Source organism: Engystomops pustulosus, chromosome 1, assembly GCF_040894005.1.
Source record: "Engystomops pustulosus chromosome 1, aEngPut4.maternal, whole genome shotgun sequence".
Classification (NCBI taxonomy): Eukaryota; Metazoa; Chordata; class Amphibia; order Anura; family Leptodactylidae; genus Engystomops; species Engystomops pustulosus.
Window position 1 is genome coordinate 38,918,979 of NC_092411.1, and position 19,589 is coordinate 38,938,567.

At 44.0% G+C, this 19,589-nt stretch overlaps 1 protein-coding gene across 4 annotated transcripts; it reads left to right on the forward strand.

Annotated features, from left to right (window-relative positions):
• Positions 1-32: 32 nt before the first annotated feature.
• On the forward strand, positions 33-14,335 carry LOC140070586 (low-density lipoprotein receptor class A domain-containing protein 1-like). Of its 4 annotated transcripts, none has more exons than XM_072117284.1 (7): positions 33-110; positions 6,193-6,266; positions 8,163-8,232; positions 8,505-8,624; positions 11,819-11,965; positions 13,250-13,372; positions 13,977-14,335. In XM_072117284.1, the coding sequence occupies exons 2-7, from the start codon at positions 6,234-6,236 to the stop codon at positions 14,111-14,113; spliced, it is 630 nt and encodes a 209-aa protein (XP_071973385.1). In that variant the 5' UTR covers positions 33-110; positions 6,193-6,233; the 3' UTR covers positions 14,114-14,335. The 4 variants fall into 4 exon arrangements, with proteins under 4 accessions (XP_071973385.1, XP_071973632.1, XP_071973549.1 ...); XM_072117531.1 differs by having other exon boundaries at positions 11,822-11,965; XM_072117448.1 differs by having other exon boundaries at positions 90-110; positions 6,196-6,266.
• The last annotated feature ends 5,254 nt before the right edge of the window (positions 14,336-19,589 follow it).

Consider the following 19,589-nt stretch of genomic DNA (forward strand, 5'->3'; position numbering starts at 1 on the left):
CGGGGAGGAGCTCGGCAGCATTGCGTAATGGGTCCTTGATAAAAGACAGCGTTCAGGTTCAGCTCCAATATCACAGTGACATGCCAGCTCCCAGGCACCCGGCTTTGTCCGTAAGTACAGCAAATATTTCTATGTTCTCCTCTGAAGGGACTGCAGACCTGTGCGAGGCTCTTGTGTAACACATCACTACGCAGGGTAATCAGATCATTGGGAATTGGGGATTTATTACTAATGACTTTCTACATAGTTCTTGTTCAGTTTGTGTTCTCTTGTTAGGTTTATGTTGCTCTTTAACATTGTATGTTGTATGATACTATTCCCTATAACTAAGGGATTCCATCATATAGATTGAGTAAACGGAATGGATCAATCAGAACTGATATAGATCCGTGTTCTGCTCTGCTTGTTCTTTGTTTTGAACGAAAATGCCTTGAAACTGCAGTGTGTGAATCTGGATTTACAAGGGGTGATGCAGACTACCATGAGATTCATGTGATCGCCCTATTTCCAGGTCCAGCTGCATCTCAGCTGAACTGAACTCCCTACTGGATATATGATGCCACTTAGACAACACACAGTGGAGCCGCGGCCGCCTGCATTTCTATAGGAAAGTCTATCACAATGTAAAGGATGATGTCTCTAGTGGATGTTATTTGAACGGCTATACAAGCGGTCCCCTACTTAAGAACACCCGACTTACAGACGACCTCTAGTTACAAACAGACCTCTGGATGTTGATAATTTACTGCATTTTAGCCTTAGGCTACAATAAACAGCTATAACAGTTATTAAAGTGTCTGTAATGAAGCTTTATTGGTAATTCTGGTTCTTATGACAATCCAACATTTTTAAAATCCAATAGTCATAGAGACCAAACAAAATTTGTCTGGGGTTACAACTATAAAGTATACAGTTCCGACAAACCTACAAAACCTATCTAGTACGTAACCAGGGGACTGCCTGTAGTAATATAAAAAATTATGCTTTGTTTTGTATTGTTTTTGAATATTTTTTGTGGAAAAGTTGAGTTGAACATACTGGGGCAAATTTATCATTAGGCAGGATCTTACTCCAGTTTCTGGAGTGTCTTCAGATGTCTTTTTCACATCAGATTTTGGTGGCTTAAATAATGTGGCGTATGAGGTGTTAAAGTTTGCAGTGGATCTGTGACTTTTTAACAAAAGTCCAAAAAGTGGCACAACTAGTTCCTAAGTTTTCTGTTTTGCTGAACTTTGCCCCCATCCCTATCCTTCCAAGAGGTGTACCTATTTAACATGTTAAATTAAAACAGGGGTAAGTTTGCGTGTAGTCATTGTGCTGTAACTGTAACTTTAGAAAGAACAAAATCACAGCAAAACCAGTATCGTCTACATTGTTACAAAAAATATTGCTGCTGTGTAAAAATCTAAAATATATATATACACTTATTAACTATGTATATTCTATTATGTTTTTTCAGTATTATCTGATCTAACATGATGATAGATTTCTAGGATTAAAATTGGGCCTATTTTAGGACGTCTTAGGACATCCCTGCTAGTTTTATTTCAGGGTTCTTTAATATACAGGCAGTCCCCGGGTTACATACAAGATAGGGTCTGTAGGTTTGTTCCTAAGTTGAATTTGTATGTAAGTCGGAACTGTATATTTTATCATTGTAACCCCAGCCAGAACTTTTTTGGTCTCTGTGACAATTGGATAGTAAAAATGTTGGGTTGTCATAAGAACCAGGATTAACACTAAAGCTTCATTACAGACACCTGTGATAACTGTTACAGCTGTTTATTGTAGCCTAGGAATAAAGTACAATAAATTACCAACATCCAGAGGTCCGTTTGTAACTAGGGGTCGTCTGTAAGTCGAGTGTTCTTAAGTAGGGGACCGCCTGTACATTAGGTGGTTGTTATATCACCATAACACAGGAACAATGTTATTGTGTCTGTATTGCATAGAGGGTTATATACAGACAGAGTGACAAGTTTCGATGGCCTGGATTATCATCTCTTTTTACATGGGATTAGTAAAAGCTAAGTTTTAGGGTTATTCTTCTCTTTCTTTTCTGCATTTATGACTTGAAGAGACCCATAATCTGCAATCTCCCAGCTGACGGCTATACAGTCAGAATCTGTGCTTTTATATATATCTATAGAAATACACACTTTGTGTTACAGCAGTTTTTGCTTATATTGACTGTGTTCATCCTAAATAGCACTTTGTGTATATCATAATTTAATCACTTAGCCAAATGAACCCTGTGGTTATCGGTTATTAATTATTACTATCGGCTTCACACTCAGCGTTGTCAGCCCGTGATCATGAACAGAATCCTGTGTTAAAGATTGACCACACTGCAGGAACGGGATTCCTTGCATCATTCATTTATATTGATCTATGATGCAAGAAGGGATCCCTGTTTTTCCCTATAAAAAGCAGCGCTGAAAATGTAAATGATCACATATCATTTATCGATATGATGCAAGGAATATAATGCAAGAACTGGAATGTTTTTTTTTTTCTTTTTCTTCATTTATCCCTAATACTATTGTTCTGACATTGTTTGTACTGTACTCTCTCTGCTGCTGTAACGCTGTGAATTTCCCCACTGTGGGACTAATAAAGGATTATCTTGACACAGGACTCTGCACGGTCCGAGAGTGTGGGCCAAGATTTGTTTTTTTTTCTATTAGATTCTTGCGGGATGAACTGTATTGGCATTGGTACCATTCTGTGATATGTACAACATGTTGATCAATTTTGTTTTAAGATATTTTAAGACAGGGTGACCAACAAAACTAAATTTTTTTTTTACAATTACTTTTACAGCAAGGCGAGTGGGATAAGAAATAGGTTAGGTTAGAAGAGCAATTTTAATGGGATATGGGGGATTTATATTTAGATTTTGAAATCTTTCTTATTGTTTTTTTTTTTTACAGTTTAATTTATTTTTTCCTGGAAGGAACTATAAGGTATAATTATGTAATTTCATATTTAATATACTACAGGAGGTCCCCCTAGTTACATATGACCCTCTGACCACTGTGACCAGGCTGCGATGATGAGCTGTAAGGTGTCTGTAATGAAGCTTTATTGATAATCCTTAGTCCCATGACAGCATACAATTTGAAAATCCAGTTGTCACAGGGACAAAAAAATATTTTGTCTGGAGATGCAATTATAAATATATCAGTTCTGACTTACATACAAACTCAACTTAAGTACAAATCTAAAGAACCTATCCTATATTTATCATTGGGTCTGCTTGTATAAATGTACTGCACATTCCATTTATGTAGTTTCTTATCCTACATAAATGAATTACCAGTGGTATAACTTTATTGAGCTATGGTATTAATGTTTTTTGGGGGTTTTTTTGTAACTTTGATCTGATTGGGAAAACGGGTGTCCTTTGGCCCCCCAGAGTTAGCACTTTATCTATAGCGATCCTGTCATGTCCTAATTGTACCCGCAACATATAAGTCAGATGATCTCATAGGATAATGGAAATGATAGTGGTAAGTCGCCTCTTTTCTCTGATCCTCCAATACTATATCGGCCTTTTCTGTAAAGATCAATGTCCAGTTTTGACTAGTTGATCTAGGATTGATCTAGTTTCTCTTGCATCTAACATCAGGCTATTAATCACACGGGTATAAATGATCATATTATTGGTATTATTGGAGTCTGCACATCAGATTGTGTATACACAATCTAATCAACCTACCAGTATGTTTTGGAGTGTGGGAGGAAACCGGATGAAACCCACACAAACACGGAGAGAACATACAAACTCTTTGCAGATGTTGACCCTGGGACTTGAACCCAGAACCCCAGCGCTGCAAGGCTCTAATGCTAACCACTTAGCCACTGTGCAGTATATTTTATAATTGTAGATCTAGACAATTTTTATTTTTTATCCCAGTGACAATTGGACTTTTGCTGTAATGGGACCAAGGATTATCAATAAATCTTCATTACAGACACCTTACAGCTGATCATTGCAGTCTGGGACTGAGGTAAAGCATTCAGAAAGCTTCACCAGAGGTCACAGGGGGCAAAGAGGTCGGTCTGTAACTAGGCGTCATCTGTAAGTCAGGTGTCCTTTAGTCAGGGACCGCCTTTAGCTGGAAGTCACAAGGTTGCTTACTTTGGTATTCTTAAGGCCATGTACCCTCCAAATTGTGTGATATCAGGGGCTGACTGTAATCTTAAAGCCCGGGTTCTCCCGAAATTTCATATATTTCCACTGAGCGGCACATTTAATTATTAATATATAAGGGGAATTACACTTTAACAATTAGCCCTACCCCATACATGGGTAAATAACTGGAATGATCTTTGTTTCCTCCTTCTTAATCCTGTCATCCTAATCTCCTATAGTCATACAGCCGTAATAATAGGCCTCCACTTGTGCTGCACTTTAGATAGTAATGAAGTCCCAGGCCCATTGTCATCTTGAAGTGTATTGAGGTATTAGAGTAATATGATGCGGTAATCTAGATATTAATATCTCGCCAGACAAGTTGGCCTGTTGATGTATCTCTTGCCCTGGTCACAGCGACAAGACTTGTTTACGCTCCTAGTATTTTGTACGATTCGATCTCCTCATGGTTGCACACCCTGGTGCCACTGCTGTCTGGGTCATACTTCTTCCTTATCAGGGTAGAAACCTATAAGAGACTCCACAGACACAATGAGGTTTTGGATAAACTACAGTAATCTACCTGTAAATTAACAATTCTAATAATTAGCCGCAGTATATTATAAAATATTGAAGCTTTAAAGCTTTAAACCTTTCTATACAGTTCCTCAGTGTAATTTTGCTACTGTTATGAATCGTAATTGTATTCACAGTGATGCGACCAGTAGTCACAGAACCGTCCCCCAGTAGCCGGTAGTCACAGGGATGACAACAGTTGTCACAGTGTTGCCCACAGTAGACAGTAGTCACAGTAATGCCCCCAGTAGTCACAGTGATGCCCACTGTAGACAGAAGTAACAATAATGCCCACAGTAGTCAAAGTGATGCCCACAGTGGACAGTAGTCACTGTAATGCCCTCAGTAGTCACAATGATGCCCACTGTAGACAGTAGTCACAATAATACCCACAGTAGACAGTAGTCTCAGTAATGCCCCCAGTAGTCACAGTGATACCGATAGTAGACAGTTGTCACAATAATGCCCACAGTAGACAGTAGTCACAGGAATGCCCCCAGTAGTCACAGGAATGCCCCTGGTAGTCACAGGAATGCCCCTAGTAGCCAATAGTCAAAGTGATGCCACAAGTAGTCACAGTGATGCCCACGGTAGTCAAAGTAGCTGCCCCCAGTAGCCAGCAGCCACAGTACAGTAGCCAGTAGTCAAAAGTACTTAACTACCCTCACTACCATAGCCTCTTTGGTCTTCAGTGGCTCTCCTGTGTAAGGACGCTGGCAGCGTGGGACATCATTGCATTGCCAGCATCTGTGAGATGACAAGCATAGGTATAGCTATGCAGCGTCACTTTCTCTATTAAATGTATGTGCGTCCTAAAGACACTTGTACATTTGATTATACAATTACAGGGGGAATGGTCAAGCAGCAGGCTGAGGCAGATAGGTGACTATTTCCAATGGTCTTAGGCAACCCGTGTGAAACAGTCGTTTGACCCCACAGGTTAAGAACCGCTGCCCCAGATTATTCCCCTCAGGTTAACTGTTCTTAAACTTCTTAAACATAGAGATCAAATAAAATATTTGGTAATTATATGACACTTACACACCCACCCATGTCCATACTGTACCCGCTATATGTCAATGGTAACAATGGCAACATGGACGCTGATGTACCTGCTATTCATAACACAGCAGGTTTATTATAATTCCACTGGAGTTACCCTTTAATATTTGCCAAATAAAATAGATTGATTTACCATCTGCAAACATTTCTGTCATTATCCGTTTTTTCAATGTGTAAAATAGCAAATCCTCATACCTGTAGGTCTGATACAGACGTCAGATACCTGGAGAAATCACAATGACTCGATGTCGCTACAAGGAACATGGTGTGATTTCCCTATGAGCCAATCTGACCACAAGTATTTCACACAATGGCAATAATCTCCGAGTCAGATACGGCATTTGTAGTATCACACTGTAATATTTGTCTTTCCATAGAATTGTAGATATTAATCATGTTTTCTTTTTTTTTGTCAGTAGTTGACTACTACAATCACTAGTACATACCCAGCAATGTGATGGCATCGAATCGGGTTTATCCGCAGCGCCAGGTAGAGTTACCATCGTTATTTTGCTTAATTTTTTTTTAACTAAAAATCATATCCATTCATCTTAATGAACTGTTTAGCCATGAATGGGTAATGAATGGGATATGGACAGCTAAAAGAAATTAATAATGAACCTAGAGGTTGATGGCCTATGCTATAGATTGGTAATCAATATCAGATTGGGGAGTCTGATACCTTTGTATATATGGGAAGCGCTTTAAGCAGCTGATCAATGGGGGTGCTGGTGGTCATGACACCCACCTTTCTGATATTTATTAGTTTTATAATTTTGTGAAAACCTATAAACTGAAGAGAATGGTATGGTTAGTTCTCCTCTTTAAGTTATGCCTATAGTCTAGTGGGCACACACTACATTCTGACCTTAAAGGAGTTGTACCAAGTCTGATTGTCACTCCCTATCTAGAGGATAGAAGCAGTAGTGGACATATGCGGTTTGGGTGGTAGCCCGGGGCCCAAGCCTTCTAGGGGGCTCATGGTCACCCAAATCACCACTAAATTTTATACCCAGAAGGACCTTCACCCTTGAAATCCTCATACTTCTGTTCGTGCTCTCAATAAACATACTCTTAAAACACATGGAGGTCCCCCAAACTTCCTAAAACCACAGATTGGAAGCAGGAAGAAGCGACGCATCTTCTATTCCCTAAGAAGCTTCTTTCCAGTACCATATGTAGGAAGTGAATCCAGACTTGTAGGGGCTATAATATTCATACAGCCCAGGGTCCATGGAAGCCTTGATGCGCCTCTGGATAGAAGATAACAATCTGGTGGGATCACTGCTGGAACCCCCAGTGATCACAAGAACAGGCCTTCACCAATCCCGAGAAGGGGGTCCCATTCTCACTTACTGATGGAACAGCAGGTAGAGTATGTTTCCTGCCCTGGGAGCGTACAGCTATCTCCAGCACTCTCATAGACAGTGAATAAGTGGACCAAAGATGGCAGACGCTCCCATAATATCAGTGGCAGCATCCTCAACCTGCCACTTCATTCAGAACAGGACCCCCGTACTCATGAATGGTGGATCATAGAGACACCAGCAGTGCACACCCACCTATCAGTTTGTTGTCTCATTTTCTGTGGATAGGGGATAAAGATACTTGGTACAACACCTTTAAGACACTAGATGCATCTGCAATGAAAGATTTAGGATGAAGTGGCACCTCCATCAATCAACTGAACAGATGGGATGTCATGCTCCAGAATGGGCAGCTGTGTAATATTGTGTAATGGCCATGAATGGTCCCGGAGAGATAAGTATAGGACAATTATATAACAGTGTTGGAGAAAATATTGAAATATTAACTACATTTCTCAATTTTTTGGTAATCAGTTGATAGACCATACTGTAAGTGCTGTGGTCCTAATGAGCTCCTTTAATAAAATATTCCATCAGTGATTAGAAAAGTGTAAGTGAAATAATGGCAGGTGGGTCAATCCGATGGCAGATCTGTTCTCTGACTATAATATATCACAGAATGAGAGACCAGAATAAAGAATTCTACCATCTCCAACAAGCGTTTTAACTCGCTGGCATCATGCAATGTCATTTCCAACATATCTTCTGTCCATTATGCTATTTCCAAAATATTCTCATTTGAATCCTTATGCTAATGAGGCAGTTGGTGCACTGGGGCATGTCCTCAGCACCCAGAGCACTTCTATCCCTACCTAAATCACTACCTTCCCAGAGTCTCACAAGGCAAATCTCCTTCTTATCTTATGGAGAAGATAATGGTCCGGGCAGGAATAGCAGTGCTCTGGGTGAAGAGGACATGCCCCGGTGACCCAACTGCCTCATTAGCATAAGGATTAGGCAGATTATAACACTTGAAATCACTTGTGCAATAATCTTGCTTTTTGTTACAATCTCCCCAGGATTATGACACTTTCTCAGTCTCAACAGATTGGGATTCTAGAAGATCGGTGACGTTTGATCAAGAAAGAGGTAAATGTTGTAAACCAGATTATGAATGTTTAGTGTATATCAGCTGACACTGGGGAAAGACTTATCATGGAGTTAATATTAGATTCATTGCCACTATCCAATCGGCATCATCCTGTATATGGCCGGCTCTGATAGAAAATCTCTATAGGGATATTGATTGATCAGCTCTGGAAAGGTTATCCAGTATTTTAAGTGGATCTGGATGGGAGGGTCCATATCACAGTTTCCATCCATCTAATGGATAACATCTCCTGACCCGTTTCTCTTTACAGATTGTATATGTTGCTTCAGACGCAGATGTTTCTGCATCACTGGTGTTGTACTCCTCGCCCTGGGAGCCATCTCAGCATTTATTACATTAGGAGTCATCTATGGAATCCCACAAAATCAAGGTACAAATATATGGTCCAAAAAAATCCAACAATAGTATTCTATAAGCATTTATGGTGCACATTACATCATACGTTATTGGGCATTCATAGGGAACATAGGTCCTTACAGCAAGATATATGTAATGAGGATGAATCCAGGTATTGGCTTATCACATACCTCCAATATGAAGTTCATAGTAAGGAGTCTAACATATTGGGCATGTATTGTGTTTAAACCTTCCAAACTTTTATTTTCCTGTTTTATGTCATTTGTCATTTTAGAAAAAATTACATTTTTTTTTATCCTCATGCAAATGAGCTTCTCAGTGCACCAGGGGCGGAGCCATGCCTGTTGATGCACCCATATTCTTTTTAAACTTTGCTTTTATGTGGAATACTAATCATTGTATAATGTGTGTTGTTGGGAGGTATAGAAAAGAGAAAACGGGTGCAGCTGCAAGGATGGCTCCTCCCATGGTGCACGACGCATGACAATAAAGAATTTGCTCTAAAGTGGCAGATCACTGGGAAATGTGGAAGGTATGTCTGGAAAGCGTATAGACAGCCTACTGTTACTAATGTTACCTTCCCTTTCTCTGTGCACCAGGAACATGTCATCTCTTCTACCTGTTTTTTATTCACCTGTCTACCCATCCTTCATGGTTAACAACTCCTCTTTTGCTAATGTTTCAGAATTTACATTGGAGATTAAAATTAGAGAACAATCAATTATCACTTAATATCAACAATGGATGGATTTTTGTAAAGGGTGCACCATGTCACTAGAACAGTGTTTTACAATATTATCAGAATCTATCAATATAAAACCCTTTATTTAATTAGAGAACGGCAATGACTGTAGCACAAGAGAGTCAGCAATCAGTAGAAGTGCACAGGCCGTTGATATGAATGACGTCAGCACATCTGCAGGCGCAGGACATCACTAGTCTCTCTGCTCTGCTGGGATTCTGCTCCAATCTTCTTCTAGAGCAGTGATGGCGAACCTTTTAACAGCCGAGTGCCCAAATTGCAACCCAAAACCCTCCTTATTTATCGCGAGATGCCAACCAAAAATTAAAGCAGTAACTTATTGCTCCCTGTTCAACAACTTTCAATCATATTGGCCTCCTGAGGACAGCAACACAGTAGAAAGATGGAAAATTTACATCACTTCTTTCCAGTGTCCCTCTGTACACAGAGAGTCGTGGGGCCAGAAGGAGATCCTCCAAAAATAATTCAGCCCTGTCTACTCATTCTCCCTCTTCCTACAGTCCCACGTAGCAAAGGAAGTATTAAAATATGACTGAAAGCAGCATCTATTAAGTTGCTTGGAACTGCAGGAAGATTCTTTGAGTCCTCTCTGGTGTGCTGGGGCGATGGACCGGGTGCCCACAGAAAGGGCTCTGAGTGCCGCATCTGGCACACGTGCCATAGGTTCGCCATCACTGGTCTAGTGTCTTCCATAGTTCTGTGACTGTTGTGGGTTTTTGGCCATAACTTTGTCACCAAAGATTTTCCAGAAGTTTTCTTGGGTTTAGATCAGTACTGTTACATTGGCTTCAATCTTTTCTGTTTCAAGGAACTGCTTTACCCTTTTTTGCTGTGTGACAGTGGGAATGTCCTGCATGAAAATTGCTGGACAAAAGGTTCTGATACACAGTTGTATTTACTTGTAGCTGTATGAGAGGCCTGACTCCTGCTGCAGAAAACATTTCCCAATCCATGACACTTCCTCCAGCATTTTTCAATGACTTCTCTACACACTTTGGGTTTAGTCTTTCCCCAGTTTGTTAATGAACATCAGATCCAAATAAATGTAACTTGTTTTTTCATCATTAAAATGAAATGTGGACCATTTCTCCTCTGTCCACAAAACATGCTCTTCAGCAAAGGTAGGTCTAACCTTTTGCTTCTTTCTGCTAATGAGGGGTTTGATCACTGTAGAGTGGGATTTCAGTCCACATAGTGTTAAACATCGTAAAACTGTATGGCAAGATAGATCCTTACTCTTCTCAGTGCAATTCAAGTTGCAGTGTTGAAATGATTACCCATGGAGACTCTCTGCATTATCCTGTTCTCTCCTGTATTTGGAGGGTAACCAGCCTTCTTGGGTGACTTGAATGAGTTTGTGATGTTGTAAAAATGCAATATTCTAGAAATCACAGATTTGAAACAACCAACGTCTCTTGTTATGGCTGATAGGGTCAGGCCTTTGGCCTTCATCTGCTCAACCTGCTGCTTATGCACTTTGGAACAACACAACGGGGCTCATTTACTAAGGGCTCTGTGGCCGCACTTTTGTCGGATTTCCCGAATTTTTCCGTTTTGCGGCAAATTCCGCCGGGATTTTGGCGCACACGATTGGATTTTGGCTCAATCTCGTCGGATTTCACGCGACAGAAATCGGGGGGGGCTGGGCCGCGGAATTTAAAAAACGAAATGTGTCGCAAGATAAAGCACTTACATGCACCAGGGAGAAGAAGGTGAACTCCGGCGGACCTCGGCGCAGCAGCGACACCTACTGGATATCGGGCGCACGACCTTAGTGAATCGTGGCAGAACCCGAATCCACATCGGAGAACGCGCCGTTAGATCACGACTGAACCAGGTAAGTAAATGAAAGTAAATACTTTGATTTTACTCATGTTAGGATATATTCACATAGAACTACACAATCACCGTGACATTTAGGAAATTGTGTGTTCTTCTCTAATTGTAATGTCCGGTGTAGACAAAGTCCCATTTATCTTCCTTTCATTTATTGGAAATACTTGTTCTCCCTCTTCCTCTTCTGTGTCTTTGTAGCAGCCAGATGTCCCTATCTGTATAGTAAATAAAGTCTTGTAGGCTACTAAAATCAATGCACAGTTTCGAGCATTGGATACACAGGGGGAGATTTATCCGAAGTGCCTGAGGTAGAACTGTTCTAGTTTCCCATGGCAACCAATCAGAGCTCAGCTTTACTTCTATAAAAGTCTGTGGGAAAATGAAAGAGGAGCTCTGATTGGTTTCCATGGGTAACTAGAACAGTTTTACCTCAGACACTTCTGATAAATCTCCCCCGCAGTGTTGGATTTACCCATAATGCAACCCATGCAATTGGGAATTAGTACTTCCTAATCAGCTTTCCATGATCAGTATCTTTATCTTCTACAGTCATACAGATTACACCGGTTTTTACTATTTTTATGCAAATTATAATCTTTCTCTTTCAGCAGTTGACATTACACGTGAGTGCAAGGCACCAGCCGGCCAAACGGGCTTCCTATGTGATGACAGAAGCACGTGCATTGTAGCGTCAGCACTGTGCGACGGGAAAGTGGACTGTGGCAATGGGGAGGATGAATCCAGAAGATACTGTGGTTAGTTTCACACATCTCGAATGCAGGAGACCTATATATACCTAGTGTATACCTTGGGAGAGCAACCCACTGAACCCACTCATTCACCCAACAGATCTAATTCTAATCTAACTATCTAACAGATCTAATCTAAATCTCATATCATAATGTTATATATATATTTGGCTCTACATCTGTCCCATGTAACAGTTTTATATTTTAGAGCTTTCTAAGACACAGGATTACGATGGCTGAAACTTAAACAGACACTATTACCAGATTTGGTAATACCAAAATCATCAAGTTCCTCAGGTTGGATATGTAATGTCCTTTCTAGAATTCCCTCTTCTATGTGAAATCTTATTTATTTACCTCTAAAGCAATAGTCTATAAAGCACTAGTCACTTATGTTTGAGATGAGTCATTTTTAGAGGCTGCATTGGGCGTGTCACTTCAGAGGCCTCTATCTTCAGATTTATAGAACCTAGTTTAATGGTGCACGACCAGGAATTGCGACTTACACTCCTCACCTCCTTGATATACCAAGTGGGCATAGAGGGGTGTTGAGTGGACAAGGAGCAGGCTGTGGACAACCCAGGTCATCACATTAACTATAGCCTGTTCTTGGTGCAATTGTAAAGGGGTCTGAACCTCTATGGCCCATTGTCTCCAACTCACCTCATGGTCACGGGATGCGCTGAACTCATAGTTCAGTTCCGGTTGTCAGCGTTTAGGCTGGACATTCCAGCCAGCACACTCTGCGAATGTGATGCGAGTTGGACCCATCACATTCGCTAATGTGTAATGGGCCATAGTATAAACGGCACAACATGCTCCAGTCATGGGAGCATAAAGACTTGCTTACAGAACCACAATCCTGCCTCTGGCTATTATAGAACCAAAGTGATGCCTCCCCTGGAGCCTCTAAAAGTGATTAAATTCAGGCAAAATATGACTCTTTTCTGCTCTACTCTGCTCATTTGAAGTGACTTTGGAGACTTTTTAATACAGAATAGAAAAATGGGCAACATTTTACATAAAAGAGGGTATTCTACATGGGATTTCTCATATCCTATCTGAGGGGGCTAGCACTTTAAGTAAAATTTGGTGAGAGTAAATATTTTTTAACATGAATTGCACCTCCTCCCTTATTGGTCCTGTTAGATTTTCACCTACCTATTTATGTTGTTCGGAGGTGCTGACTAATTTTTCTTTTTCTGAAAGTTCCCTAGGCCGCTACCTCATCCGAGCCTGACTGATTTTTATCTAGATATTACAATTTTTTTTTTTTATTATACCAACTAGGGAATTTACCAAACAGTCTTCCAGAGGGTCTGGTGTTCAAATGTGCAAGCAAGAGGTCGTGGACGTACATTGACAAGTTATGTGATAACAGGAATGACTGCGGAGACTGCTCTGATGAAACAGGTATCACACAATGGGGCAGATTTACTTACCTGGTCCATTCGCGATCCAGCGGCGCGTTCTCCGACGCTGATTCGTGTCTTCCAGCAATTCACCAAGGTAGTGCGCCCAATGTCCACCAGGTGTCGCTGCTGCGCTGAAGTCCACCGAGGTCCGCCGGAGTTCACCAAGCTAGGCTGGGTGCAGGTAAGTGCGTGTCAAGTGACACTTTTTTTTTTTTTTTTAAATACGGCGTTTTTTACGAATCCAACGGGTTTTCCGATGGTCGTGCCCCCCCCCCCCCCCATTTCTGTTGCGTGCATGCCGGCACTGATGCGCCACAATCCGATCACGTGTGTCAAAAACCCGGGGCAATTCAGGGAAAATCGGCGCAAATCGGAAATATTCGGGTAAAGCGACGGAAAACCGCAATTCGTGCCCTTAGTAAATGACCCCCAATGTCTACACCAAGTACCCACAACAATCAGCTGATTTACACCAGGGACAGAACTAGAATATTCCACCTCATTGCGAAGGGACAAGCAGGGAAATGTAAAGGACATGGAAGAGGTAGGTTTATCCTTGATGGTGCATAGATCTTCCTGATTCCAATATGATTATCCTCCAGCTCTTCGATGTCCTCCATGTCCAGGCTGGAGATGTAACACGGTCTTCTTTGCCGATTGTGACTGCATCCCGAAGACGCGTTGTAATGATAACATCCAGGACTGCATAGACTGGAGCGATGAGACGATATGTCAGTGAGACATCTCCTAAGCAATGACTGGATGAACTGCTCCTCCTGTTGTTGATATAGTATATCCTATACACGTCTCAGCCGCACCACCATGACACCTCTACACGGACTCTATGGAAACTAAAACTGAGGAAAATGTAAAAAGTCTAATAATTTTATGAATAGTTATCCAATGTCATATGTAGCTATTGTTTTAGGTCTTATTTTTATAATAAAAGTGATGTACCAGATATGTCTACCACTCTGCATTTACAATACAGATGATATAGAAGATGTATTAGGAGAGCAATGTTCCTGTCTGCATACTGGGTCTGGTATTCAACATCCAAATTAAAGGGGTTTTGGCTACAAAGTAAGTTAAACCATATCCATAGAATAGGGCCTAGCTTGCTGATTGGTTGGGGTCTCATTGATGGGTCCTGTGGATAGGACCTAACTGGAATTGTGGGAAAATCCCTTTAATATATTTTAAAGGAACCTGTCAGCAGAAATTCACCACTAACCAACATATTGACACTTTCTGAATCATGTCACTTTCATGGTCTAGGGTGGTGGCACCAACCAGAAAATTTACTTGGAAGTGAGATGTAAATTGGTTGTATTAAGTCATGATGGTGAAGAGATTTCTTCTGATGGGTTCCTTTTACAGGAAGCGGTTTGTGGCCGGGGGGGCGTGGCCTGATGCCGACCTAGGAGGACGTGCACCGCGGAGCTCCCGGGACCTGGCACCCTATCACCCTTCCCAGGCAGCCATCCTCCACCTGTACCCCCTCCAGTCTGCTCCCCGGTGCCGCGGGTACTTGCCCCCATACTCCGGTGGCGGTATCGCGGCGGTCACCGGCTCCGTGCGGTCCCCTCCAGCACTTCAGCTCCTGCGGCCTCCCACGTGTCCCGCGCGGCGGCGGGACCATAGCCGCCCGACATCGCGGCTGTACACCGGAGAGGTGTTGAATACCGGGGGAGGGAACCCCCCCCCCGTGCTGTGCCGCCGACCCGCTGTGCTGCTGACCTGCCCTGTCGGGGGATCGTGGCAGCGCTCCAGCCAGCCCTGTATCCGGCCGGAGGCGCCATCTTGCTGGACTCCCCTGCGCTGCCTGAGGCCTAGGCGCGCAGGGTTAACCCTGTCACTGCCGGACTGCAGCCAGGAATAAGGTAGGGAAGTAATTCCCCTGCTGCTGCCCTCCTCTCACCTGGGGACCCCAAGCTGTGCAGCCCACCATACTCCCAGTGATCCCCTGCTCCTGGGTTTTGTTCTATATTAACCCTTGCAGTGCCGCTGCAATACTCCACGTGGGTTTGGACTGTATCTCTGCTAATTACTGGACGCTAGGCTCCTCGATTGTTTATCACTGGCCCCCCCTGTCCAGACGCCATGGGTAACCGGAGGAGAACGGCTAAATTGCACAAAGCAGCGTCCGGGGTGTCTGCGCCTCCATCGGATGATGAATCCATCCATGAAGATCCTCCATTCCAGTCCCTGGAACCCCTGGATGCGCAGGAATGCTCCACATCCCAAGCCGTTCTTGCACAGATACAGTCAAACGCTGCCAAAAAGTTGGGGAGATTCTCACGCACACAGCCCTGCTCTCCTCAGGGGTCCCCAAACTCCTCTCCCTCCCTCTTTGAAGGCTCCCAGAGCCCGCCGCAGCTTGTAAGCTATGAAGAGGGCGCTGATCCGCCTGACGTGGCCACTGAACTGGACCGCAAATTTGCAGAGGTGCTGGCGGCCATTAATGGGTGCCAATCCAAACTGGTTACCAAGGTGGATGAGCTGCGACAGGACTTTGTTCTTTTAAGACACGATGTCCACAAAGCCAAAGAGCGAATCACCGAAACTGAACGCAGAATATCTGAGGTGGAGGATGTCCAGAGGCCTATGCCGACACAGATCAGAGAGCTTCAGCGCCAAATGTCTGCTTCCATCGACAGAGCTGATGATCTCGAAAACCGCCTGCGACGGAACAACGTCAGAGTGGTTGGCCTCCCCGAAAAAGTGGAGGGGTCTGACCCGGTATCCTTTTTTGAAAATTGGCTCAAAAATATGCTTCCTGCAGATACCTTCTCCCCGTTCTTCACAGTAGAAAGGGCCCATCGTGTGCCATTCCGCCCTGGCCCCCCAGGGGGCAATCCAAGACCCTTCCTGGCCCGGCTGCTGCACTTTAGGGACAGGGACTCTATCCTCAGGGCTGTCCGTACCAAGGGAGAAATTCTCTATGCCAACAGCAGAGTGTCCTTCTACCCTGATTTCTCTGCATCCGTCAGGAAACAGCGAGCACAATTCACCGAGGTCCGTGCCCGTCTCCGTGACAAGGGGTATAAATACTCCATGATGTACCCTGCCAAGCTCCGAATAGTGGATGGTCAGAAGACTCGATTCTTCACTTGCCCAACCGAAGCACTTCACTGGGCTGATGCAGCTCCACGGGCTCCAGCTGCAAGGCCCGCACCTCCTGAGTGACTGGACTCACATATCCTTTTATCTGATATGCAATGACAGTGCTGGACTTAGTCCTGAATAGTTATCCAGGGGTCCCAAATCACTGTTACAGTTTTCTAATATTTGTTTACACTTTACGTGCCTCACAAATGTACCCTGTGATTGATTTGCGCTTTCTTCTTGGTCATCTTGACCAGTGCGCCATTTATGGCACTCCATTCTCTCCCTCCCTCCCCCCCCTCCCCACCTCCCCCTACCATTACCTCCCCCTACCATTACCTCCTTGCGTCTTCCTCCTTCCCCCCCCCCCACTCCCCTATTTCCTCTTGGTTCTCTCTAAATATGGCTGCCTAATAACCTCCTGATCATCTATTCATTAAGGGTTGAAGGTCCCGGGACAAATGGTGTAGGTTTGTCTTGAGTTAGGGACCACTGTTCTACTATTTGACTGTTAGTGGGTATAGGTCTACACTACTGCTGTTAGGGTGTTAGACAGGGGGTTTGTATTCTTGGGATTGTTAGTTCAGTTCTGTTATATTTGTTATGCTCACTGTTGTCTGTCTGTCTATGTCTTTGTGGTATGAAAGGATGAATGCTTGGTTGCTCACGTCTCCTTCCCCACACCCCTTTCCCTTCCGCTAAGATGTCTTCACTTAAGGTAATGAGTTGGAATGTGAGGGGACTTAACTCCAAATTCAAGAGGGCTCTGATGTTAGATGTCATTAAGCGTCAGGCCCCCCATATTGTATGTATCCAAGAGACACACCTTACGGGTCAGAAGGTCCTCTCCCTGAAGCGGGCCTGGGTGGCTAGAGGTTACCATTCCTCCTACTCTGTCTACGCCAGGGGAGTATCCATACTCATATCCAAAGCGCTTCCCATAGAGGTCATACAGGTAGCACCGGATCACTTTGGCCGTTATGTAGTCATACATTGTGCCTTGTGGGGCTTTACCTTTACTATTGCGTCTATTTATGTCCCACCTCCCTTTGATCCAGCAGTATTGCATCTAATATCCAGTAAGCTGGCTGCTATGCCTCCAAGCCCGTTACTCTGTATTGGTGACTTCAATGCAGTCCCTAACCCCTCCTTGGATCGTACAAGTGGGCTTGACACAGGCTCGGCCCGTCTGAACGAGTGGCTCACCTCTCTAGACCTCGCCGATGTTTGGCGTAGTAAACACCCTCAAGAGAGAGAATATTCATTTTATTCCTCTGTTCATAAGAGCTTCTCTCGGATTGATCTGGCCTTTGTCTCCCCTGATATGATGCAGCACGTTGACCAGATATCCTATTGCCCGCGCAGTGCGTCAGACCACTCCGCCCTGTTCATTAGTCTCCTTATAGGCCCCCCCAGCGACTCCCGCTTATGGCGCCTGCACCCGGCTTGGCTCCTATCCCCAGCGGTCCAGAGTACTGTTAGGGCAGCGCACAGCGAGTTCTGGGATGTACACTCAACCCATCCTGATCCTCTTCTAGTCTGGGACTCGTACAAGTCCTCGGTGCGGGGGGCATTCATGTCGGGGGTAGCTGGCCATAGGAAGTCCTTAAATGCCCAGGAGGAAAGGCTGACGGCTGTACTGGTGACTGCAGAAAAGGATTATCTAGAGAAACCTACTCCGGGGAATAAAAAGACTTGGGCTCAGGCGCAGAGGAACCATCTAGCTGTGGTGAAGGAGCGCACCAGCAAACGCCTGCTAGCCAGGGAAGCGTCCATCTTTGAATTTGGAGATAAAAACGGGAAGCTGCTTGCGTATTTATCGCGGGCTGAACGCCCATGTGCTTCCGTTCCCTCTATTATTGATGGTAACGGAGCATTGATCACAGAACCCCGGGCCATTAACATGGTATTTCATGAATACTATTCTTCTCTTTACAGCTCCAGATTGTCCGCCTCTTCCGTCGAGATCTCCGGATTCCTTGACAGTCTTCCACTTTGGAGGCTCACACAGGCACAGTCATCGGAGCTTGATGCTCCGCTCTCGGCAGAGGAGGTGGAACTGGCCATCCAATCGTTGCCCCCCGGTAAGACACCTGGACTTGATGGGCTGGGAGGTGAGTGGTATAGGGATAACTGTGAGATTCTGGTCCCCCTTCTCCTCAGCCTGTACTCCGATGCGCTTGATAGCGGTTCCCTCCCCGACTCCATGCGAGAGGCCCTTATTGTAGTTCTTCCTAAGCCTGGCAAGGATCCCCTGCTTCCCGACTCATACCGCCCAATTTCCCTCCTAAACTCAGATGTTAAAATACTAGCAAAAATTCTGGCAACAAGGCTTAACAAAGTAATACTATCATTGGTTCACCCGGACCAGACGGGCTTTATGCCTGGGAGGGGAACTGACATAAATATACAAAGACTACACCTGAACATTGCAGAGGCAGAGCGGTCTCCAGACCCTGGGTTTATATTATCCTTAGACAATTGTAAGGCGTTTGACTCTGTGGAGTGGCCCTATTTGTGGACCCTTTTGCCTAGAATGGGTTTTGGCCCTCGATTTACAGCATTGGTTAAGCTACTGTATAACGATCCCAAGGCTAGGGTGCGGACTAATCTTAACATCTCACCTACTCTCCCCATGGCCAGGGGCACTAGACAGGGTTGCCCACTATCTCCCCTCCTCTTCGCACTCGCCATTGAGCCCCTTGCTGTGGCGATCCGCCACTCTGAGGGCATTAAGGGCATAACTAGAGGTACTATTATTGAAAAGGTATCTCTCTATGCTGATGATACACTTGTATACCTTGGGGATGTGGGCCCCTCTCTGGAATCCCTTCTGTCCCTGATAGAACGTTATGGGGGGTTCTCAGGCCTTCGGGTTAACTGGGACAAATCGGCCCTCTTTCCCTTATCTGATGTAGGGGTACACTCCCTCCCCGTCCCAGTCCGGGTGGTGTCCACCTTTAAATATCTGGGAGTCCAGGTGTCACGCAAGGTCCAGGCATTTACGGAGTTAAACATTACACCCCTGATAGCTGCAACGGAATCGCGCCTAAAAGCCTGGTCCACTCTCCCCTTGTCTTTGTACGGGCGTATTAATATATTTAAAA